The sequence below is a fragment of the Anoplolepis gracilipes genome, chromosome 3 (assembly GCF_047496725.1).
Source record: "Anoplolepis gracilipes chromosome 3, ASM4749672v1, whole genome shotgun sequence".
Classification (NCBI taxonomy): Eukaryota; Metazoa; Arthropoda; class Insecta; order Hymenoptera; family Formicidae; genus Anoplolepis; species Anoplolepis gracilipes.
The window spans coordinates 10,656,116-10,683,259 of NC_132972.1; the positions used below are offsets into that span (position 1 = coordinate 10,656,116).

A 27,144-nucleotide genomic window follows, 5' to 3' on the forward strand; every position below is an offset into this window, starting at 1 on the left:
TTTTCTCTTTAGAAAAATTATAATCTATTTAAGAATTTATTTCCTAGACTGTCAAGTTAAATCGGGTTTTATTAAAACCCTGCTTATTGTCCTTTCGTTTTTCGACGCATCTCGTGTATCTTGTGCACCATAATTTCCCTGTGCCGACACAAGGCAGCTATAGTTTGCCGCATAGCTAACCGCATACCATAACCCGCAGTTCGTTGCGAATGGCCGAACCGCACATTACGTAAGGTCGGATATAACGATCCAGATACATAGGCACGGCCCTTACCTTGAACCGTAAACGCTTTTAAGGATTTAAGGGTTAAATGCTTCTTCAAGAAAATATGCGTATAATGCGCGGTCAACCCCTTTTTATTAATATTATTAAAAATTTGTAATGACATTATAACGATTATTTGAAATAATTAGTATTAATGAAAATTATTATTTTAAAATATAAATAATAACATAGATTAATATTAAAAATACTAATTATTTATTAGTTATACAAAAGTATGTTTATATCTATATTTATATACATTAGTTAATAAAGAGATCGTGAGAACGAATTTAATATAAATAAAGTTTAGGAAAATAATTGTCGAATTATAATTAATACAACAATGATTAGATATAGAATATGATTGTTAAATTATAATTAGTAGAATAAAATAATTCGGTATAATGCGGAGTTAATTAACGGAGCTAATTAATAACGTTAATAATTATATTAATGTTGATATCATGATTATATATTCTGACTTTATTGGCTATAGCCTTAATGTTACGGCAGATTTATAAGAGTTTTATTTTGTTGAAAGATACTTGTATATCAAAACGCCCTATGTGTATTCTATTATATTCACGTGTTATGATATGATATTATCAAGCAAGAGTTAGCTTCTTTATGTAAATAGCTTGCTTTTTTTCACCTGTTTTAACTTTATATTTTAATATTCTTTTGTATTAAGAAATTAATTATCACGTAATTGGTCATTAGACACATTCGCTGCTTCATATGCTTTTACAGTATGAAAATTTATTTGTTATTGTAATTTATTTGTTTCATTCTTTTCTATCTACATCTTGAAAAATGTAATCTCTTTAGAATTTTATTTGAGGAAAAAGTATATTATGTTAGACAATTAGTCTTTAGCCTAGACTCATTTCACTATGAATTTACTATAAGGATATGTCCAACTGTCAGCATGCAAAAATCGAGAAAAAGTAGAAGTCTTGACGTGTAATGTAAACCAGTCGCCCAAAGTGGAAAGAATCTGAATAATCGCTTTTTATATGTGGGACGGAAATGCAAATCGACCAAGAAAATCGGCCGGCCGGGTCACGCGACGGGTGCACGTGTCTCGTTGCATTGTCTCTCGAAATTGGGTCGTCGTATGTCGAGTCGGCGGGTGCGGGCTCACGAGAAGGTAGGTTTCACCTCGATATACCCGGCGGTTAATAACTTCTTCCCGCGAAGTTCCTCCGCGCCGGTTGCGATCACGAGCGACTCAATCAAATCGCAGTGAAAGCGCACGATTCCGTTTATTAATGCGCACACACGTGGCATCGTGCGCGCGCGAAATGCGGAAGGATAGCGAAGGTGGCATCGCGCCGGTGATGAGAAAAGAATTGTTACCGAGAGAAAGATATATGAAATGATGAAAGATATATGAGATGATAAGATAACGTGCTTTTTATAAAAATGAGAATGTTTCTACATCACGGCCAGACGAGTATTCTTGAAAAAAAAATAACGTCACTTTATATCACGCGCGTATGCGTTTATTTTTACGTGCACGATGTGCGTTGCGAGGACGGCGGGAAATTTGCTATTTTGAGATGCTATCGTGTTTGAGAAAATTCCAAAGTAACAACAATGAAGGGAATATGTTTATTTCAAGTATTCATGGTTTACTTATTAGTTCTTTTCGTGTTCCGTAAACTAGAATAACTGTATAGCATAATAATTTTGCAATAAAAAGATATATCTTGGATGTAAAAATATGAATATTTTTAAGTGAATCATATTAAGTCAAGATAGTCAACTTTTATAAAATAGGAAGCGTGATGAGCTTTTTTAAATATCTTTTTAACAATTACACACACACACACACACACACACACACACACACACACACACACACACACACACACACACACACACACACACACACACACACACACACACACACACACACACACACACACACACACACACACATATATATATATATGTCTATATGTATATGTATGCGTGTGTTTAATTTTTTGTTTTTTTTTCAATATGATTCACACTTTGTTACAAACATTCTATTAATTTCTTAAAATAGTTGTAATAAAAAAAATAAAGCAGCAATGTTAAAACAAATAGATATTTTTTATATTTATACAATAATTATTTAAACTGTGTATTGTATTTATAATTATTTATAATTATTTAATTATTTGTAATTATTTAATTGTTATTTAAATATTTAGATCGAAATAACTAAATTGAAATATCAAAATGAAAAAAATGTTTTATAAGAAAAATAGTACTTTTATAATCAAATATTTATTGTTAAATTTGATTTATTTTAATTATATAAATATGGAAACATTATACAGTCATGAATGCTTTTAAGTAATCTTCTAACTTTCTGCGACTTTTTAATACCTTTTCATACTTTTAACAGATATCTACAAACATTAATAATATATATGACATACAATTTTAGAATCATTTTCGTGATTATTCCTGCCTGATGTGAAATTAACTTTTTATTAAATAATTAAATTCTCAATATAATTGAGATGTCGTCTTATATCAAGGTCTGTAAGATAGTTATTTTTGTAATGAAAAAATTATTAAAGTACTATCTATGTGTCACGCGCGCAAGTCTTTTGTATGCCTGTGATGCGCGCGTAATTACATCTTTTTGCCATTTCTTGGCTTGCTTAGTTTGCACAGCATGGTTGGTTAACGCGAGGCAATGACTATCCAGGTAACTTAATCGCAAACTTCTTTTACGCTCGCGAACGCGTAAAAGGCGTTACATCACTCTATCGCGGTTTGTATCACGAACTATATAGCTTTTACCATTAATAAGCTTGGCGTTGTATATATAATAACGTTTTATGGTACTAGTTAAAACTAATTAATAACGCTCCCTATTTTTATTAATCTGTTATATTATCAATTTAATATTTTTTTATGATATTGATTTCCTTTGATAATCCCTTTTTCAATAAAAAAATTAATTTACATTTATATTTTTTATTTATTAAATTATATATTTAAACTCTAATGCTTTTAAAAAGTGAGTTAAATTATTGAATACTTCTGTTTGAAAATTAGGATTTATCAGGATATTAATATGAGCCTTACTGTTAGTTTTTGAAAGAAAACCAATTGATTTATCAGCGAAGACAAAATTAATAGATCAAAATAAGGAAATAACAATTGTTAATTACTTTATATTAGCTGATACTTAGATTTAGCATTATTTAGATCTCGTGTTATACTGACAAGTGCTACTCTGTAGTTTGACTTTTGTACCTGACAATGAGAAAACTTAGATAGATCACAATGTAAGATGATATTTTTTAACGCAGTCTTGTCAATGGAGGACCTTCAGGGCTATTTGGCGAAAAAATGTTCAAGTTCTCAGATTACAAGGGGAGGAAAAGAGAGAGCCAAGTCTCTTAAACTCTCATTTCGATTTTACGCGCTGTTTCCAATTTGCCTGCGTATGAAAGCACGTCATAATCCGTAGGTATGAGATCATGTGACACGTAACGTAAGAGGAGTCGATCGGATTTCACGGTGTCGAGGAGAGTAGCGGTAAGATGGGGGATTCGTATCGAGATTTGCAAGAGATTTTACTTTCCTTACGCGATGAAAAATATGTTACTTTCTCGCGTGGCAAATGCGAACGCGCAATGAAACGACACGCTGCTTGGAGCGTGTAATGGATGATACGAATAGCGAAGGTCTTGTTATTGGGTTATTTCGAAGGGTCTTCTGCTTCGATGCACACTAATCGAGCAATCGTGAAAATTGCCTCGAAAGCATCGAAGTAATTTTACGTCTCTCTTATGTAAGCGTTAAGGAGTGCAAATCCATTATCTAGAGAGTCTTTACTTTTATAGATAGAATTATTATAATATTTCGTGAAAAGATTATCTTGTCTCTAAAGAATAAAATAGATTGAAAATAAAGTATAAAAACATTTTTGTTACCTATATTTTGTTACATATATTACACATAATTGTGGCTGTTGTTATTAATTTCTATTACAAGATGTCAACTTTCTACTAACTTTATACTATTAATATTCGTATATCATATATTAGTTGAAATTAGGAGAGAAATTATTATTAATATAAATAGGCATTCGCAATTATTATTTATTTTATTTATTCGAATCGTTAATATACATAAAATTTATGTTGAGATACATCAATCTTTATCTTCAATAACATTTTTCTGCTATGATGATTTTTACAAAGATATTGCGCCAGAAGAAATTTATTAAATTATTAATCCGCGAATTCACGTTTGCGTTTTCCAAAACGGATTATTTTATAAACATCAAAATTGAATCGTTTTATAAAGGGAATACAACTATATTGAAGATATAAGTAGAATTAATTATATTACTACAGTTACATGCTTACAATTAGAACAAAAACAGTCGTAGATTAAAGCTGAAGAAGAAGAACGTAGATTAAAGTGTTATTGATATGTATATACAATTCTAATTTTAGTACTAATTTTGAAAAGAATTTTAATGCACAATACTATTTTTCTAATGTGCATCTAAAATAGATGCACTGACAATGAGAGTATTTAACTATTATCTCGCTGCTGCATAATTATCTCGAATAGAATACGTAACGCATTTCCGTGGCACATCTTGCCAAGTTTCACTGGAGCGAGCGATAGGTCATTCACGAACATAAGATAGGTGCTTTCGCATTTTTACGGAAACCGTTGCATCCGAGATAGCGTGTTTCGAGCGAGATAAAGGAGCAGTCGGTGTGTTTCATGGAGCGTGCTTTCGTAAGGTTTAATTAATCTCAGCTTACTCGGAGAAAAGTCAACGAATATTGCACACATGAACATCAATATAGTTATTAACATAACATCGCGACTATGTGAAAACGTTCTCACCTATTTTTTTCCAACGCTAAAAAAAAAACGCTGCAGAATATTAGAAATGAAAAATAACTTTGAATTTTGCGGAAGCACGCTTTTAAATCATTTTTATGTTTTCACATTAAAGTAGAAAATAATTTTTGTCATCTAATTTATTTGATAATTTTTCTTGTATATTAGTGATAATAATAATCAAGAAAAATACGAAGGGAAAATGGAGGAAAATTGTTTCATTTTTGCACGTGTCAATACAACGATGCAACACGCGTCGATTTACTCGTTCTTTCTCTCTCTTTTGCTTTTTCTTTCTTTTCGCAATTCCAATATAGGAGTAGTTTCTCTGATTTGTAGAATGGTTCAATCATCTCGACTCAAGTAAGCTCGCATTTCCTGTTCCCACGAAACTTTAACAAACCGCAGTGATTAACACAACATTTCGTAACAACTTCATCAGCGATTGGTTCGTATGGTTTTGACGTTTTAGGTAACAACTATTAATTGGAATAGCAACTTTAGTATTGGCGTAATCGCGAAGAGTATTGAGAGAGAGAGATAAATGATTGTTATTGATATTTTAATTCTGAAACCTTGGATTATTATAAAGAATAACACTGTTCTATCGAATCATTATCAATTAAGTTAATTTTTATTAAAAGTTGGGCTTTTTAATATGTATATAATTAACTTTATAAATCTAAATTTACCTCTTGGTAAATTTAGATATTTGATTCGATTGCTCAACGTGACGAACGTAAAAGTGCCGATTTCTCTGATAGAAATCGCGCAGGTCCATGAACTCAGTATCCTTGAAAAGTCTATAAAGAATCGTCCGGATCTCAAGGACGCTGACTCTTGAAAAACTTGGCGCTTTGGTTGGTCGGTCTTTGCTGCAGCTATATAAACATCTCACATGCCGACATCCGCTCGGAAAGCGTAGTGTCAAAAGCGAATTTCCTGATAACTTTTACTTTCTTTTGCTTTTTTTTGCTAATTATTTTTTTTTTAAATTTTGAAACAATAATTGATTTTAGAGATTCCAATGAATCAAAAGCAATCGGTTTCTGTTTATTAGTTTCTGATTTTTTACAAACTAATAAAATATTAATTTATATATAAACAAAATTAATTTCTATAATCAAAAAGTATGTTGGGATGTAGAATTTGTTATATCGAATAATTCAGTCTATTATAAGTGCATTTTTTTAAAGTTAATTTTTTTTTGTAAATTGGATGAGATAAACTGTATTAATATTGGTAGAAGATGTATATGTGTACTTTTCATTTTTGTTCAAGTTTAATTAAATTGTAAATTATTGATTCTTAGGCTTACGAAAGGCTTAAAAGGCTTACGAAACCAAACAAAATAACCAAATACTTCAAACAAATGTGAAAATTTATGGACATAATAAAGTGAAATGCTTGCGAAACGAGAAAACAAAGACGAATGGGAAGTCGTTGCAATGCATATGATTGATAACGACTAAAATTCAAGAGGTTTGCATAGAGATAGAATGCTGAAATAAAATGCGATGACCCTCGAGAACGTGTTCTCTATCGCGCAAGAAATTGTGAAATAGGAACAAAGGGTTTCTTCGTAGCCCAGACCCTCCTTCGAGTTGAAATACTTGATAGTAGAAAGGAGAGGCTGCCAAGGAAGAGAGGGAGGCATTTCAACCAAGATCATTCGTATATATACTTCTTTATCTTTTGCTATCGCATCTTCATTTCGAGTGTTACTTGATAAGAAGATTCTCGAGGGAGAGAGAGCTGAAATTCGTGTATTGACTCTTGCATGAAGACACTTTTATTTTTTTATTACGAGGCAATGCCTTGTAAAAAAGAAAGATATTATTTTGATTTTAAGGGAATTTATTTATTTGATTTTTAACTTGCACACTCGATTGTATTCAATTTTCTTGTCATTTTGGCTTCGTATCAATTGAATGTAAACATTTGATTATCAATTTCTTCTTTATCAGAATGTTAGAGTTGAACTTTGACGGCCTCATATAAATTCAGGTGTGGAAAGCGATATGTTCGCATAAACTAAACATTTCGTTATAAATCGTTCTTCTATTTGCTTTCTTTCCATTTTTTAATCACATGTTACACGCATGGAAATTTTAACAGGAGATTTATCGAGTCGCGCATAAATTCGCTTTCGTTTCGATGCAAGGCGCTCGACAGGAGGTCTCAATGGAACCTGTTTTACTTCATGAATGATTGAACATTGCCGAGAATTCGATTCGCCACATTGTCGATAAGTCCTACAACAGCTACGGATTATTTTTTTCTGCGCCCGTGTCTTGGGGAAAGTTAAAAATAGACGGCGCGGTTTATTCACCTTCGCGAAAAGGGTTGGCCCGTTTCAGCGAACGCGATCCCCCCACAGTCGATAAGACACTCGGTCGTATTCGACTTGTCTGTGAAACGTATACTTCGCCTCTCGCGTAGGAAGCCCGCTACCTGCTGCGAACTCTTCATAGAGTGCGAACGGAATGCGTTTAAGTGCTCACGAATGTTGCTTCTCGTATGTTGCTCGTTGCCTTGTTGTAAGAAGAATCTCATTCAGCCGCGCTTAAGTCATTCGATCGTTACACACGCGATGTGTACCTAATTGCAGCAGAGAATAATCCTAATAATTACATAGATAAGTTGGCATCAAACAGGATTAGGTAATAAAAATGTTGATGCACAATATTTACATTACTATCTTAAAGACCACATTTAATGCGAATTTGCACATTGTATTATCTCAGAAAAATTAATAGTAAGATATACCTATTTATATTTGACATTTTTTCTTTTTTATTTTTGTCAAAGAAATTTATGCAACTTTATTCATTATGTACCTTGAATCCGTTTCTAAGATCCTAGAATTTTAGAGATTTAATTGGTTACGACTTTATCTAGCTAGATTAGTGTAATTTGACAGGGTTGCGTGTTACCTTAACCCTTTTTCACATTTTATTTATTTTAAGCGCGATCGTATCGTTCGTATTTCACGTCGTCGTAGTTTTTATCCGAGCGAGACGCGGTTGGTTGTGCCATAATCAATGTCTCTGCTCGAACGAATGGACCGAAGAAAGGGCAAACCGCTGCGGCGGCCGCGTTTGTCAGGTTTTGATGCAAGAAATCGCAAACACGGTTGCCTATAATCATCTGTAATCGCGGAAGGAAAGGAGAGAGTGAGACTGCTAGTATACAACCGGTTACATCGATGTCAGGTTTTTAGAAGGTTTGTCTCTGAGGCTTCGTTCATATCATTCTTGTGCGATTGGGTAAATGACAATTCTCAAGAGTGTTATTATTTATTAATAAATTTTTTTTTCTAGAACGCACGCGCGCAAGAAAGAGAAAAGAAGAGCGAAAATTTTCACAGAACTTTCATGTGAGATTTTAAACAATAAGAATTGAAAAAAACTTACGATTATATCATCGATTGCTCTAGAAAATCTCATAATCTATTATCTCATCAATCATTGAGTTGAGTTCTCACAATTGTAATGTAAATTGTTCGAATCAATCATATACTGAGGTTTATTTATATTTTATATTATTACATAAGGAAGCTTACAATGAATGCTTTGCTTGTATCCCATTTTAATGATAGATATGTAAAAAAAAAAAAAAAAAATGAAATTTATATTAAATTATTATACTTGCGACTTCCGATCGCAAGTTTTATCGGACGTAGTAAAATTTATCTGCTTTTGCTTGAAGAATTTCGCGCAAGATGTTTACTTCATCGCAAAGCTGACGTATACGTCAAAATTTTATTTTAAACTTATTTTGAATTGCTTCTTTAGCTGTCTTCTCGCGAATAAATTTGCATGCATTCACTCTCGTGGCATGCAATGTAAAGCGAAAAAAGGAAGGTAGTCGTGAAAGTTTCGCACAGTCGAGCAGAACGACTCCGCCAGAACACGAATGGCGTTGTTAATTGTCTCGAGGCCTCTCAGGTTTCGTTATCCTCTCGTCTTGCGATACTCGTTCCTTCCTCTCCTTCCCTCCGACATATTCTTACAATCTATTTTTATTTTTAATTGTATTAATTAATAAGAATGCCCCGAGCTCTCACGATTGTATATCTTATATTGGACAAGAAGAAGAAGAAGAAGAAGCACGCTTATGTTAATACGTCTTAATTAATCCCACGATAAATGGCAGCATCTTCCTGTTTACGACATTGTCTCCGACGAAAGCCGACTTTGTGAACCGGCTGTGAGAAATTATAGATTGCGAGATTATTTGATTTTCAAACTACTTCATAATATAGTATTTTGTTCATTTAAATTAGTATTTTGTTCATTTTCAACTAGAATTTGGTATTATTATGTTTAACTCAATTTACATATAGATGAGTAAAGCTTTAGTTTAATAAGTAATTTTTTAATTTTTGGAAGACCCTTTAAAAATTTTTATGCTGTTCCAAAACAAACATTTTTCGAGACAATATTTATGAAGCGTATTCGTCAACATTGAAAGAATTAAAATTGTTTTTACATTCAAAAATAGATCATGTCTATCTGGTGCTTTCTCACTTGCAGTCAGTTAAAATGCTGATAAATGCGTTTAAATTTCGTCTCAGCATCAACGTCAGCGAGATTTACCAGACTTGTAATCGGCGCGTTCCTCTTTCCGTTACGTATTCATGTAAGAAGATTTGCCACCGATAGAAACTTGGAGAGGAGACATGGACAACAGGAGAGTTTGCGATTTACTCGACGGGCTTTGAGCAAACAACGCGATTTACGGGCATGCGAAAGGCGGAAAATCCTGCGGGACAAGCACGTCGCGACAAGAGAATGTCCGTGGAAATGTACTTGAGAAAAGGAAAGACCTATCGTAACGCAAGGACGACGTTTACACGCTACTCGAATCGTTACGTCAACACGTGTTGCTCGATCACGGGTTAAAGCTCCTCGACCAGAATTTAAAAATCACGCGAAATATTGTTTGTAATTTAATGTGATTTAAGAAATTAAATCCCGAATGAAAATTTTATTTTAAAAATCTTGTATTACAATTATTTATTTCCACTATAATACTCTAATTGTGCATTTTCAAAGTGAAGTATAGTAGATATATATTTTACTCTAAATATTAAATAAATATAAGTTCTTATTTTTTTAGCTTTTTAACGATATAGAAAAAAGATTAGTATAGAAAAAATTAGCGTTGCTAAACTAATGTTAACATATATGACGATTCAGCTGCCATTTGTATGTTTTAAAATATTGCTGAAAAATATCTTTACTAATAGTATTTAAGATTGACATGTAAACCGCTCTAAATATCGCAGTTTTTTCTCTTGTCAATCATCGCAACTGTTTACGCAAGCGTGACGCCTGCGTAAAAATTTTTGTGTATGCAGTAGCTGCAAAAAAATAATTTTTTTCTTTTTATTTTTAAATGCCAGTTTGTTGTTTATATTATATTTATATGTATACAATAGACTGTAGTTTTAAACAATTTATAAAAATAATAAAAAATTAATTTTAAAAAATATAAAAAATTTTTTTTTAAATAAAAAAAATAAATAAAAAATATTTGATTGAATATCAGTTTATATAGCGAAGCATCATAGTTAAATCACATTAGTTATAAAATTAACAATTTTAAAATCTCTTTCTCTATTTCTCTTTTTTCTCGCACGCAGTGAGTGTACTAATGATGTTTAATCTGAAAAGATTAAGATATAAATATATATCTATTACAGCAGCAATTCATCATAATTTGAATATTTAATGAAAAGTTAATTGTGTATATAGCATATAACATTGTATAGTGTTTAATACATGAATCATATAGCAAGATAGTGCGTTCTTTTGACGATGCAGAGTAGAGATCGCGCTTTTGAAGCTGATGCAGGCGTATTGCGTAATTGACCGCATGTGGTTTCCGCACTGGGGAGCAACGAAACGCACCGACTACCGGTATCTATCTCACCGCGCTTAGCACGACGAACTATTTTGAAGCTGAGATTTTTAGAAATATAAGTCACAACAACGTGTATATATTCACATCGTCTATCGCCCCTTTCATCTCACGTCGGCGACGGTGTCGCGATATCCTGGACGGTGCATTGAACGCGATGCGATCATCACCTTTCTCTTTCATTCCTCTTTATTTGTTGCAAAGCGTGCTATCTTGGGACACGCACATTTCATTTGCGACATATTATATCCTTGGGAATATGTTTGAGCTATAAGTAACATTTTGTTTTCGTTTTTATTTTTACTCAATTTAAGTTTGTAGAAACAGAAAGAAAAAATCTTTATTGTGACTCGGCACACATCGTACTCCAAATATATACACCAAGTTGGATAGTCTTGTCTCAAGTTACCACATGTTCTACTATACCACAGTCGCATAAGTGCACATAAGATATGTCCTGCTGATTGGTAAAACTAGAAAGGATATGATTTTGACTTTATTTCGTGAGTTAAAGGGGAAATCGTAAAGAGTTTTCTTTTAAACTTTCAGAATTGCTATTATAAAAAAGTGATCCTGAGATCAAAACAATTCTTTTTGTCCAATTTTTTTTACATAATTTATAACATATAAAATTTTATATAATATGATATTACATTTGTCTTTAATCTGAGATATTAATTTAATTACAAGTAATATAAAAATATTTATCTTTGTTAAATTTGTTTAATGTCAAAATAAATAGAGAAAAATTATTTATGCATAATATTATACTTACAAATATTAGAATTTTTATTATCCGAGTTATACTAGATTACAAATCCATTTTCTTCACAAACTAGGTTACTTCTCTTATAGTAATAAATAAGCAACAGAGTCAATATTCGCAGATGCAGAGTTATCACAGATGTAGGTGTTAAAAAAAGATAAACTTGGTTGTATATCTAGGACTTTAATGTATGTTTGCCTATATTACTCTCACTCTCATTTAATTTTACGTAAAAAATATGTTGGTTCCTTCGTGTACTATTATTCCCTGCTGGCAGCGTGCCGTGCTGGACCCGGCGGAATCTTAATCTCGTGAAAGAAGGAAGCGACCTAAAAAAAGAACGCGCCGGAAAAAAGTCGTCGTTCTCTCATCGGGGTTACTTACCTCCGGCAATTTATCACTGGTCGATTCGGTCGTTACGAGAGAGAGAGAGAGAGAGAGAGAGAGGGGGCGCGAGATCGTGCGAGATTTACGTCGGCCCACTGTTACACTTTTACGGTCTTTCGCGACGGGAAATTTAACAGGGTCGCGCGACAGTGGATCGCGATCCGGGAAATTCGACGTCCGTAAAGAATTTGATCTTTGATCGAGCCGCAAATTCACAATCGTGCACGAAGTTTCTTGTCGACGCTGCGATTCCTCGTTTCTTTACGAGCGACACGTGTCGCGCCGTCAAAACTAGAGATGCGCCAACTTGTTGCTTCTGTGAACTCGGCTTTTTTAATCGCTCTGTGATTTTTCTTCGATACCATCGCGCGAAAAACAAGATAGCAAAATTCCAAAGGTACTGGGTCAAAATGACGAAAGTAATAAGATAAGATTTTTCACTTAATTCTCTTTATTTTCTCTTTACTTTCTTCATCTTGACTTGTCATCTTAACTTGCCTAAGTATATCTCTGTTTTAATATTTCTTCCTAACATTTTTAAGAGACTAACAGAGATTATTTTTGTAATCTTTTTTTAAATAAAAGATTTGTCATATCATTTATTTTTTTTTATACATTTACATATATGTGCTGAAGCGAGAATTATTTTTAGATGCAAAAAATGAAACTTGGAAGGAATTTATTGCTGTTCTTAATTTACCACACGCAATTATTTGCATGATTAATCTTATGTTATTAAATAAATCTCACACTATATGTGCATTATATTCTCATTTTCATTTATATTTCTGATATTTTGAGATGAATGTAAGCCAGAGGCTCTTTCGGTGAGAACCACCTGATTCTAAACCAGACGATTATCATCTTTCGTATGAGAACGGCGCGTATGTGGACCAACTGATCCCTAGATAAATTTAGCAGATTAGCCGCATTAGCCCGGATTGTTGACCTGTAAGATTCCTATACGTGCCGCGTTGAATTCGTTCCAAAGCTTTGAAGATTTCTCAATGGGAGAAATTGTTCATTTTTACTAAATGGACGTATTAAATTTGATTTCGAATCAATCACATACAATTTAAAAAACATTTTTCTCTTGAAATATACCGGCTTTTTAAATAGAAATAAATCTTTTGTGCAACGATAACTCAATTAAAAACTATTTCATTTTTTCATTAAAACAAATATAGGGAAAATTACGAAATTTATATATTATCTTTTTTGAAAATAAAGTTAAAATCATAATTTAAGTAAATAAATCTAACGTTTAATGATTAAGAGATAAATAATTTATTATAAATAAATAAATAAATATATATATATATATATATATATATATATATATATATAAAATATAATATATTTATAACGAAATTTTCTATATATCTTTTGAAAAAGATTTGCATATATGAATCCTTTGTCGACTTATCAATTCTTGCGTAAGGATCGCGAGCTTGTCGAAGAGTCCGCGGTTCGACAAGCGGCTATATTCCGTTCGCTGCGGATGCGGCTCTTAAGTGGACAGCGGTTATGCGAAAAACGGCTAATAACCGCCATCGGCGCGGCAATAATTTCCACGATGCGATTACCGCCGCGAGCGGTAGCATGCACGCAAAATAGCACGTGTTTCTCAACGCAATGTGCTACCTGTGTTGCAGCTCGACGACACGGCGCTCCAGCTGTATAAGGGCGGAGATTATGGCGCTTATCTGGACCTCGAGGCCTCCATCAACGAGCAACAGGAGGAGTTCGAGGGCTTCTACGAAGGTGAGAGGTGAGTGTCGCGCATAATCCACATCGGTAACAACAATGGTACATTTCAAGAAATTTAGGATCAACATTTTTTGCACTTGCATATTGAAATTTTATTCTATAAATTTTACAATTTTTTCCAAAGTATCTGGCATGTGCATAAATATGTAGCTATTTTGATTTTCCAAGGAGACAGAGTTTCGCGTAATTTATTTAAATTGCCTGTATAATGATAGTGGCCATTTTTGCTCGCTTAATTGCACCCCGGGACAGTTGTTTTCTTGCATGCCACCTGAAGCAGATCCTGTCGGGATAGACCCTGTATCTTTACGAGCCCCTTGCGGTTGGACTCCGGATAATCACAGGGTGGACAACCGTAAACTTAGAGTCACCGGGGTAATGAAGGATATTTAGGTGAGAAGAGGACAACGTGTGCGCGTTTCCTCGGTACAGTCACAGCGGGGAGATTCGTGATTCAGGTTCTGAAAGAAAAGCCGATGGTAGTTTAAGTAGTCTCTCTTGTTAAGTGAAGACCTACCTCGAAGTAATGTGTTAAATACATCAGAGATCGCGCAAAAAGTCTTGGTAGAGGAGTCGAGCAATTAGAACGCTTTTAGTTTGCGATCTCCGAGGTGCGCGTTCAACAGGGTAATTTTCTTCTAAATAGTGCATTCAGTGGAAGGAATAGTTATCATTTGTAAACAGAATTTAAATGCGCGCGGTGGTGATAAAGTAGTAGAATAGCTTGCATTAAGCACGCGCGTCATTTTGCGAACCATCATTAAAGTGTTTTCGCTCACGGAGGAAAAGTTTTTAATTAAAATGCCGCAACGAAAAATACTGTATTTTAATTAAAATGCCGCAAAAATACTGTAATTTATGTGATTACAATTGTATGGGGGAGACTTTAAAAAAAAGTCATGCTTTATATCTGACGATGTAGCTTATAAATTACTATACACCTTAATTAAATATAATAGATTGATTTATAATATCGCATATTGCGATGATTGCAATAATCACGATACATAATGCAATAATCTATAATAATAAATACTTGTTTAAGTTTTTGATGATTCTTTGTAACATTACGAGAAATTTTCAAATCGCTAATCATTTTTTCAAGATAATTTTTGAATAAGATCACGAGATAGTTTAATAGTACTTTTACCTAATCTTGATTATAATTAAAATTATATTATACAATTTAGTGCTTTTCAAGCGTTTTCGAAACGTTACTTCGCAATACATTCTATGTTCATCTAGTAGCGGGATATTCGCATGATGAAATATGCAGAAAACCAGACGCTAGTTTTCTTCGTTGAAAATGCACGGCGGCTGCAGCAGTATATTTGCGGTCTGCGTATCGAATTCACGTTAATGCCATGAAGGCTAACCGTGCTCGTTGAGTACGGTTAACGCAGGTAAACTCCCCTAGGAGGGGCGATGTAAGTGCGACATTAAATTTAGTTCTCCTTTGAGAGCTTCGAGATCCGTGTCTTTTCGGTGACTTTCCATTCTCCCCGAACCTACGCGATTGCTCACCCACGTCGACACGAGTGTGTGACAGCGAACAATGGCATCGAGAAACGCGGAAGCGCATGTCATTTTTATTTTCATCATATTTTCTTCCCACGCATAGATATCCATGGAAAATTGATTTATCAAGATCCGTGCTTTGATATTATCAAAAAGAAAATAAGATGAAAACTCTGCAATCGTCATAATAAATGCAAATAATGCATGGTCTTGATCTTTTTCACACATTATTTTTGTACAATACTTTAGTTAATTAATTATTTGATTTAATATTTTGTTTAATTATTCAATTTTTCATTTTAATTGGTTATTTAAATTAATTATTTAATATTTTAATTAAATGTACATATTTTTTTAAATTCTTTACACATATTAAGTTTTCATTTATATAATAATATAGAATTATCTCAAAATTAATATCAAGTTTTATTTCTTATTTGTACTTTTTTATTTTGATCGCAGAAAAAAAATGTTAGGGAGAATATATGCACTAAATATATAACTACGCATTACGTATTAAAAAGACGAAAGAAATAGTTTTATATTCTGTGAGATATTTAAATGTCAAAGAGTTAGATGCAATTTTAAATCAGAATTGAGATTGATTTTTTTTTATGCATGCGACGTGGTTGCTCACCTTCATTTTTGCAGCGATTGATCAAGACTGGAATGGTCTCGTGCGCAGACACGCGGGAAACAAGATCGCTTCCAGTTCATTAATCGGCACCACTACATCAGTGCGTACTCGATGCGTCGCCTTCGATTGAATTGCATTTCGTCAGTCGCTGTCGCTCGTCCGAAGGCACGTTCGCGCGAAATGTCGAACAAACTGCGCGGTAGTCAAACGAAGGGGGAAAGGTGAGGAAACAGGGAGATTGAAATCGCGCTCGGACCATGATTTCGAACGACGAGAACTGTCGGGAGGGGGATGGGAGTTAAATAAATGTTTGCCTGCGCAGAGATATGCGTTCCAATATTTGAAAGCCCGGAATTTCCGCGAACCGCAAAATGACATCATACGTTTACCGCACCCGCTCCTTTTCTCCGCCTGTCCACTTCACTCATGTGGTTCATTTTTTTTCCTTTTTTAAGCACACACATACATACACACCACACACATATACGTATTTAAGTCGAAATAAATTTCCGCAACGCGCTTACGCGAATAAACCAAGTTTTCACCTTATCGAATAAATTCGTCATATACATTTTGATTAATTATGACCAGATTTAAAATAATTATAGGATGTTAGTATTATTTGCAATTATTTATCTCATGCCGAAATAACTCTAGTAATAATTATAAATAACTGTCTTATTAGAATATGCTTAAAGTATATATTGTTATATATATATATATGCACAATAAATTTTTATTTATCTTTAAATATTTTTAAATAAATTGCATAAATATATTGCAAAAATATTTGTCGATAGTAGATTCAAAGTTATAAAGTAATAACGATAAAATTGAGAGAGGTCGGTAAAATAATGTCATAAATTTTCTGAGATCACGGTTTATGATTTTCTTATGATAGTGGCTTTAAAAATTTACGCTTTGTTTCCGGATCTGTTGGTTGGTTATGACTGGAGATCGCTCGTAAAGTACTAAATTACAGAGCCCGTGTTCAAGCCTCTGCCTCCATAGCGAATCGCTTGTCATTGTAAACGACAACAAGCCACCCACGATGGTTGACTTTTGCAACAATTATCTTGCACGTGCAATACGTATAAAAACTCGACAGAGAGAAAATAATTATAATAAGATAGTTTTCACATGCTTGTGTAAATCAGGTATTTACGATCGCATCAAAATATTGTATCGTCATGTAGTTGAAAGAATTTGTCGAGCAGATATATTTTGATTGAATTTATGTAATTTGCGGATGTGGAGAAAAAGCAACAGATGGAAGGAAAGTAGTCAGCTTTCGCGCGTGTAACAAATCGTTTATCTTTGTGATAATGCCTGGCAATTGTACACCTACGCGTACGAGATACCACCGCGTGCGTATCCGCGATATTTCTCACGCAGACTGTTGCGCCTCGCGCATTCGCGAAATTAATTTGCGTATATCTGCATTCTAGCCAGTCATCTGCATCTCGTGCATATAAACGGGGAGTTTCGTGCGCTAACAAATTGAAAAGACCTCTGAGAGAGCGTTACAAACGGTTTTTAAAATAATTATAAAATTATAAAAATTAATAAAACTAACACTTTGTTCTAGAATATTTAAAGTATAATACAAAGTAAAATATAATATAATACAAAAAATAAATAAAATATTTTCTGTAATTGTGAATAAGATAATCGGACTTCATGTCTTTTTCTCATGATGTAGAAAATTCTTTTCTAAATGTAGAGATTGTATTTTTCAAGATATTTTTTTGTAGTATAAACTTCTCTTTATCAATAATTATTTATAGTTTGAAAAACGAAAATGTTCATCATTCTAACTACTTGTTTAATTTGATCCACTGTTTATTTTTATCTACGCGCAGATAAGATAAAACCGCGAACGCACTTATTTCCATCCATACTTATCATGAAAATAAAACCTAGTTAGGAGCACGTTTTTTCAGGAAATTAATCAGCTACCAGAGAAAGTAGACGATACTAGTAGAACGTCGACACTTATCTTCATTCCGTGCACGGCGTACTTAACTGAAAGGGAGGTCCCTACGGACCTTACCTAATAAACTTGGCGTCATCGCATTTTCTTCATGCGTGCTCTCATCTTAATTGTCTCTTTCTCTTTTCCTTTTTCTGTTTCTTCACAGAATCTTACGTAACCTGTTTGAATGCGCGTAGGTATCGGTGTATACTGACGATACATAATTATAATGAAAGGTGTGTATGTATATATATATATATCCGCGAATATAACGACTGAGGAGGAAGAAAACGTTATGAAAGAGAAGAGCTGAATGAAGAAACGGAGAGAGAGAGAGGATGACAGATATTCTCCCAAGGGTTCAATAACCAGGCACAATAACTCACTAAACATTCGATATAGACATCGCGATGAGTAATCAGCTTCCTACACACATATCGGACTTTAGAATCATTAAGGCATATACATATACGCATATTTATTGAAACTATTTTCTTTACATGATAGGAAACCAAAATTTAGTTTCTTTTTGCTTACTGATATCATATACTATTAAAATTCTAGGTAATCTTTAATATACATATATTGTTAGAAATTTTAGAAAAAATAATGAATATATTTTTACTATTACTCAAATATAAAAGTTATAATAAAAATATTAATATATTATATTTATCTATTATTCTTGAAAAAACTACAACGTAGAATTTTATGTGAGAAAAATTCTCTTTTGTCACCGTAAAAATATATTTTTACGTGTAATGAAGTAATTTTATCCGAAGCAGTTACATGAATCATATCACAGCAATATGGTGCCATATGCGACGACTCGCATTGTCGCCTTTGCTTTTGAGATAACAGATATTTTGCATGACAACAGTGATCAGCCTTACTGGAATCATGCAATTTACCCGACCTGCAGTGCAAACTGCATGCTAATAAATCGCCTCATTAATGTCATCGCAAGCTAACGTACGCCAAGTGAACAGTGACATAAATGTTATTAACAGCGACAGCGATAGAAATGTATAATCAGCTCTAACTATAATATAAATTGATATTAGATAAAATAATCGCGATTGATTTGTCAGAATTCATTTGAAATTAAGATCCTTTGTTCTTCAGATCCTTTGTTCTTCTATTAAATATTCCATGTGTTAAATTATTTTTATATAATTTCTTTGCAAATAGCTTTTAAATTGCATTTCTGTTAAATAAATATTAAATTGCAAAAATTTGATTATATTATTTTACTAAAAAGATTATTTTAGCTTTATATATTTATATTCGTTTATAACTTTTATAATTGTTTTTAGCGTTGTTTCAAAATGAATTTAAATGGATATATATTTTAGCAGCGCACGCGTTTATTGCAATATGTATTTTTTATGTTTATTATTCTTTTTTGTAAATGGTGCTGTAATGAGGAATATGAGAAATTTTAATATGAATATTGTATTGTAATGTATAAAATAATGAATTTTTTTTTAATTTTTTACAAGAATTTGCTTTCTTTGAAACTGTGTGCATCGCTGATTAAATTAATGAGTCTATGTTACTATGGCACGTTTCGAAAAACTGGTGACTCATATGCTTTAAGAATAGAGTTTACGCATTGCACTTACGATCGTTCAACGCCGTTGTATATAAAACAGTTCGGGAGTCATTTAGCGATAAAAGAAATTGCATTGCAATATGTCGAAATATGTCTGTTTTGTAAATCTTTTATTCCAAATTGCATTAATTGCATGTTTTAAAACAGTATTAACAAGCATTGTTTTACATTTAATTATATATTAAACATAGTATTTTTGCATAAAGAAATTCTTTAAAATTATTTAATAATTAATATCCGCAATTCTTGTCTAATTTTTTTTAACATTCTTGTGCACGCGGTGATATTTTTCAACAAAGGAAGGCGCGACATATTCTGTCCTAAAAAGCAAAGACTTATGAACAGTTGGCGACCCGGCTCGGAATAAATCGTATAACTGGGTTTCGAGATCTATTCCCAGGATATTCGGCTGGGCGTACCTCTCTCGTATAGCAAGCCGTTTTCACGTTTTATAAATATCTGTTTGTAACGCGCGACAGAGCGTTAAGTGAGATCGAGCGACAATGTGAGTCAACGCATATTATTATAAATAAATACAATAAATAATACAATATGCCACTTCTATGTGTGTATATGGTGTAGTTTGTGGAAACAATGCCGTAAAATGGGATAAAATCACATGCTAATAAAATTGCAGTATGTAACTATAATTCGAGAGAATTCTGTTTATTTTATTGATTTCTATAAAGACAAAATAATTTTATATTATATTTTGCAACTAACTTTATACACACGACGAAACTTTATGCATCTCCTGATATTCTAATCATTATAGAGTACAATAATGCAAATATGCCATTGTTTTCAAAAATTTTCTTGACCTGTTGTGACTCTAAACTAGCAGTTACATTACTATTGTTTAGCAGCATAGCGATTTCGCAACGCGAGATCATTGGCGCATTCGCCGGAAGAAAGGTGATGGATGTATGGGAGAAATCCATTTTCTCCGGGTCAGGGCTTTAAACTGTTGCGCCGACACAATCTTCCGTCATAGAACGCATAAGAATGCTGTTAAATCTTATGTAATATCACATGATCAGACTCGACCGTGAATGTTTAATTGACGTCGCGGGAGAAACTCGTTGCTCGAGATATCTGATCAATTATTATCTATCCGCAAGTATTGCGTATAACAAATGCAGGCGTCATGAGTCAGAGGCTTTCTTTAAATTCGAAAACATATGTGTTCATTGCATAAAATTTTGATTTTTGGTTAAAAGAATGCTCACCACATTTTCCATGTCATTTCCTGTTTGTTTTAGATTTATTGTACTTCGATTGGAACGGACTCTGATAAATGATAATGGCATGAAGTATATACATCGAGAAATTGATACATAATGGATGAAAATTCTAATTGATTTTAGTAGGTGATATTTAATCTTAGTAACTTATACGATAAAAGTTGCAGAAAGCAAAATAATATCAGTTGATTTCGTGCCAAGATTTTTAGGAAGTTAAGGAAGTTTAAATATGTTTTTAAATATGTTTAAGACAACTTTTGTGTAATGTTTTAACTGTCTCGAACTGTAATGAAATATTGTATACTTATATTTTTTTTATATAATGTTGACATATAAATTAGATTTTTCTATGATTGATCCATAAAAATAAAACTTTTTGTTATTTAATTCTATGATTATACGCTAAGATATTTCGATGCACTTCCAACATAAATTTGAAATTAAAATGATAATTTTATTCTGGCAATACATTTTGATTATATCTTCATAAGAATTTCGAGCACAAAGTGTCATGAAATTTCTGCTTACTCAGAAAAACCGAACAGAGGATCAAAGTTTTGCGGTGGACATATAGACATATAGACAACTGGTTATATTTCAGAGACTTAATACCTACACTATCCTTCCAATCCGATACTTATGGTGCTCGCAAGGTTCTCAGAGGAGAATCAAAAATTGCCGGTTGTACCACATTGTAGCACATTCTCCGGACTGCATCACGTTATTTTCTTTTTACTTTTTCGCTTCTGTAGAAAAAAGAGAAATTTTATATATTCGTATATGAAGTAAAAAAAATATATCTGTATATAAAGGCGATTAATAAATATTGTTAATGACATGTAAGTGTTATTTGATATAATTAAGTATATAAACAGTTACTTACATATTCTATAAAATAAATTATTTTATTATAAAATCAAGAAAAAATCTTTATACGTTTCCAGTAATATTCAAAAATTTTTTAAATAAGTATACATTTAGAAGAAATTTGTTCCTATGTATCGATTGGCAGTTTAATGAAAACATCGTACCGGTCGGAAGCCCCACGTCGGGAATCGGAAAATATTTTCTCGATTACGAAACGCCCAGTCATCCTTTGAGTTTCGTGCCATCGCGGGTGTGGTATAAAAGGATGAAAGTGTAGGATGGCAGAGGACTTTCGTGTATGTGGCCAGCACATAAGCTCGCTTCGGGACGCGCTTTAAGCGATATTTCAGAACACTTTAACTGCTCCTTTTACTGCCAGGTGGAACTAACTCCTGCCTGGCGCTGCCTAGGCACTGCCTCGTAAACTCTAGGTTGTCCAGTCATCTGGCTAGTCGTAACTTATGACCATGTCCACATGTTAGACTGTCTGTTTTTAGGTTCTTCCTTGTTAGCATGAATGTATCTTACATAGAAACGCATATCTTCTAAATTTGTCTCATATATAATTGAAACGATAAACTTTATTATCAATTAATATTAACAAGTCTACATTTTTAAGCTTTTATATATTTGATATTAAGCATATTGAAAGATTTTATATTAAATACATACAAATTATAATAAAATAATTTTGGAATCTTGTAAAAAAATAAACACACATAAATATGATTTCAATTATATTAATTGTTCCTTCTACCAAAAGAGCTAAGTTTTTCTTATAAAAGTTAGAAATCGTAAGACTTAAGGTAAACGATCTATTTTCTACGAAAACGAAAGGGATGTAAACCGCGATAAGAAAGAAAAGCTTGTAACAAGCTTAATCGCTTGTGATCCCAAAGACTCGAAGCTTGAGGATTGAACGTAACCTCCGCGATCGGCTCGCACCACGTAAGCTCGAGAGCTTTCGGATTTAGGTACACTGTTGAAAACAAATGGTCTCCAGGATCAATGGCTCGCCACATCGGTCGGTAATTACGAGCTGTTACCACGCAAGGGACGAGAGGGAGGTCAGACCCGTGGATCAGGCATTGCCTCGTTACACAATTAAATTTACGATCGACTCGAACGCGATCGGACGTTGCCGGTAGCATGGGGGCGGATATAAATCGCGGAGCGTCGGTTTGAGTTATACTCGATTGGTGATGGTCGATTAAGGTCGACGACAGGAACTCGTATATTTCGCGCAAGAAACCGTGCATCGGGACGATGAAGGAAACGCAAGCGACTGTATCTGTCTAGATTTTCAAAGGAGAAGAAAACAGTTTAACTTTTTTTTCTAAGAAAGAAATGCTTTATTAATTGAAATTTTATAGAGAATATAATGTGTTGTTTAATATTGCAAATAAATTTTATAATACTCTCTTAAAGATAAGTAAAATTATAAGTGCGTTAATAAAATAATGTTAAATATTTGATATATTAATATTTCATATAAGAATATATATAAATAATATAAATAACAATTTTAATTTAACGTTCAAATTATAATTTATTTTTTTACATATGTATATTTTTGAGCAACAAAAATCCTAACTTATAAGATACATTTAACCTATTGATTTAACTAATTGCAAAATATATTTACGCTATATAACTTATTCCTTTCTAAATATGAGGTTTATTCTGAAAAATAATCTTCTTACGAAATCTTTAGCTTTTCGCAAATATTCTTTTTATTGATATTGGTACTTTCAAGAATAGTTATAAAAACGGTTAGTCAGAAGAGATAAATTAAGAACGGCCCGTACGTAGAACAAGTTATTCGACGTGCAAAAGGAAGTGTCAACAGAAGAAATAAGAGTGACGTTGCGCAGTGAGACTAACTATTCCGCGTGGTTAACTCAAATAAGGAAACTGTCTCACCGCGAACCGTAAGAAGTTCTGAAACTTTTCCAGAATTTCCTGGAAGGGAATTCTGTAAAACTCGATGTATAATGCCGCGGCATTTTACAGAAGCGTATCTAGACGTGGCTGTAAGCAAAAGCGGTAGAAAGAAAAGTGCGACTCGCCCCATTCACGATATCTTGCTCCGAAACTTTGTCGTATCGTGTCGTAGAATTTTACTAGTTTTTTTTTCTTGACAACTCTGAACTTAGTAAGTCTTTGCAAAAGTCGGGACGTACCTATCGCCTTGTATAATTTTGTTTATATCGGATTATATCATTAAATTACGCGCGAAATGTTATTAACTCGCTTATTTTACAGATAAAGTGTATTGTGTGTGAAAAAATAAAAATAATATACATATTATCCTTCTATATTTTTATATTTTTTCTTTTTTTAATCAATCTTCCTTGAATCAATTTACTAGGAAAATTTAACAATTATTATTAGAAACGTGGATTTTTTTCACAATTGGTACACATGATTTTACATGAGTTTTTTTAGTTTTATTGAAGGGAGGTTATTTTTTTCTCTATTTTGGCATGAGAACTAACTTTGAACTACAGAAAGCTATACAGCATATAGCATCACTGCATTTCCATCTTTATGTTCTAAACATTAACTAATTTTGTGATAGTTGAAAGGATGCATCTTGTTCGTACTGCAGGCCAAATGCGACCGCGAATGCACATAGATGCAGTCCCGTATTTACGTACGTCGTCGTTGAGTGCACAGACATGTTTCTGCGGGCGATGTGTATATTCGTATATAAGAGAGATACAACTCCTGTCGATTTGGTAGTTTGTACATCATATTCATGGAAATGCGGAACGATGTATATCGTTCCGCGTTCACGTTCCTCGAGTTTGAGAAAAAGGCCCTTGTTAGCATTGTTTTACGACGGTTTATGCGTTATAACGAAACGTTATCTTTATACATTGCATTGGCCTCACGAAGCTTATACATATTTACACATCAGTAAAAAGTTTGGAAAACTTTATTATATTGCATGTCTAAACTGAGATGGTGATATCATTAATCTTTTCTAGTAGTAAATTCGTCTGATGAGAACAGCCAAGAAAAAATTTTAATTAGAAAGTCAAATAATGTAACTTTAAATATGTTTTTTTAACTGTGAAAACGTTATTTATTACCTCGCATTATTTATTAATACGGTTATTTTAATGGAATCAATTTGATTGTTTTTCTACGCATTTTTTAAGTTTTAATAATAAAAAATTAGATATTACATAAAATAATTATTATATTAATTACACATTATATTTTATGTGTCATTTAATAAAATATAACAATTAAAATTTCAAATTGTTAAAATTAAAAAGATTTCAAATTTCAATCAAAGTCACGAATGAATTAGAAATTTTATTTATTAAGAGGCTAAAAATGTTCTCGAATTATGAAAATTTATCTTATTTTTTTAGGTGTTGTTATTTGTTGTCCCAAGATAGTCAAATTTCTATTGTATACTTCAAACTTTTTCGTATTATGCTACAAGAGTTATTTTATCTCGATTTTTATCTTTCTTATTTTATCTTTTTTATTTTTAACCATCTTCAATATCCGACTTATATCGAGTCTTCTATTAGGATGTTTCTTTGGAAAATAATGGCCACTCATTCTTATATGATCGGTCGATGAATTTAACCGTCTACGCTCTCTACGATAAGTATTTTCTAACATGAAAAGAACATAAATTTCTGGCAATTTTTACGAAAAATAATTTTATTATGAAAACAACTTATGAAGCAAATACAAATCTTTTATTATAATAATAATGCATTTATTAAGATTCGAGAAAATATTTAAATTATTTTTTTTGATTTGCATTATTTGAATATTTTTCTACTAAGAATATATTTATAAAAATAATAATATTGCTTTATTTTTATATTAATAAGAACATTTATTATTAATCAAAAATTTAAAAAGTAAATCTAATAAAAATTGGAAGCAATCAAAAAATATTTATATGAAATTAATTTCCAGCTCATTTGAAATGATTGAAACCTTAAGTATGTTACGTTTATTGGTAGCAACATACTTTTGTGTGTTCATCAAATTGTATTTTTATCTCATCACATAATTTTACTTATATGTTATATAAATGTGATGGTGATTTTTCGCGAAATAGCAATTACTTTTTATTTCTCTCTTTCTTAGAAAAAAGTAAAGAAACGTTTCCTCAAATTATTTGCGATAAGTATTTCTATATACAAGCGGAATATTTTTTTAAAACTGTAATATTTTTTCATTTTCGGATCCATCATAAAGCAAAAAATTCTTTTATGATATTTCTTCAAATTTCAGTTTTCATCATGTTTATGTGTCGGAGAAAAAACGAAAAATTTGAAGCAGGTGGAAATGAAGTGAATTCTGATCGTGTCAACATTTCGTAAGCGGGAATCTATTTTTATCTTTTAGGTCGCGGTGGAAATCCCTCCACTTCGATCTTGATCTTGTGCCCGCCAGAAGGCTAAGACAAGCGACCACGTGTGAAATGCATTCGCTTGTGATTGCTATTCTATGTGTATTTTAAGTCATGTGCATTTGCTCGTTTGTTTGCATTTTCATCGATCAGTATTTTGACATATTTGTAATAGTGTGCAAGACTCTTTATTACACAACAAAAAAGACTCTTATTGTGCGATATTTTATGAACAATAGCTATAAATATGATGATAAATTGATTCAGTCAATTAAATATTTGTTTATTGTGAGAAACATAAACTATAAGTGCAAAACACAGAAACGTATAACAATTTCTAGATTATTTTAGTACTAAAAATAAAGTATTGATAAAGAAGATTTTAGAACATTTTATATGTTTCTATCACAGAACTTTGTATAAAAATTTATTAATCTGTAAGAAGATATACTTTACTGTAACTTTAACAAATCATTGCAAATAGAAATTTGTTAAGGAAAAAAATGGTTGAGAAAAAAAAGAATATTACTACTATATTGTATTATAAAAAGATTTTTTTTTTTACTTTTTTTGCTGGTGAAAATTATATTATCACGTATATTCCTTTTGCCATTACCATTTGCTAATCCAGCAGAGTGATTTTTTTTTATTAGAAAAGAATAGCAACGAGAAAAGACAAGGCCGCAACGAGCGATGGTACAAAGCAACGAACAGTCTCCATAGTCTTTTCGGTATATATCTTTAATCCTGAGATTTACGCAAAGCCAAAGAGTTATAGCCAGACGAACGCGGGATCTTATAGTAGAATTAAAAGACTTGCGGCTTCCCGTAAATTCTGTTACAATAGCGGAATCTTGTTCACTGATATGTGATGAAATAAACTTTTGTTAAATGAAGGAAAGCGTTA

At 32.4% G+C, this 27,144-nt stretch overlaps 1 protein-coding gene across 5 annotated transcripts in view; it reads left to right on the forward strand.

The window, feature by feature from the left end:
- The window catches only part of LOC140664241 (FH1/FH2 domain-containing protein 3-like), a 162,719-nt gene that overhangs the window by 57,446 nt on the left and 78,129 nt on the right, over positions 1–27,144 (forward strand). For all 5 annotated transcript variants that reach the window (XM_072889187.1, XM_072889185.1, XM_072889184.1 and 2 more), the window contains one exon: positions 13,877–13,992. In XM_072889187.1, coding sequence (XP_072745288.1) covers positions 13,877–13,992 — 116 coding nt within the window. The remainder of the gene's footprint in view (positions 1–13,876; positions 13,993–27,144) is intronic.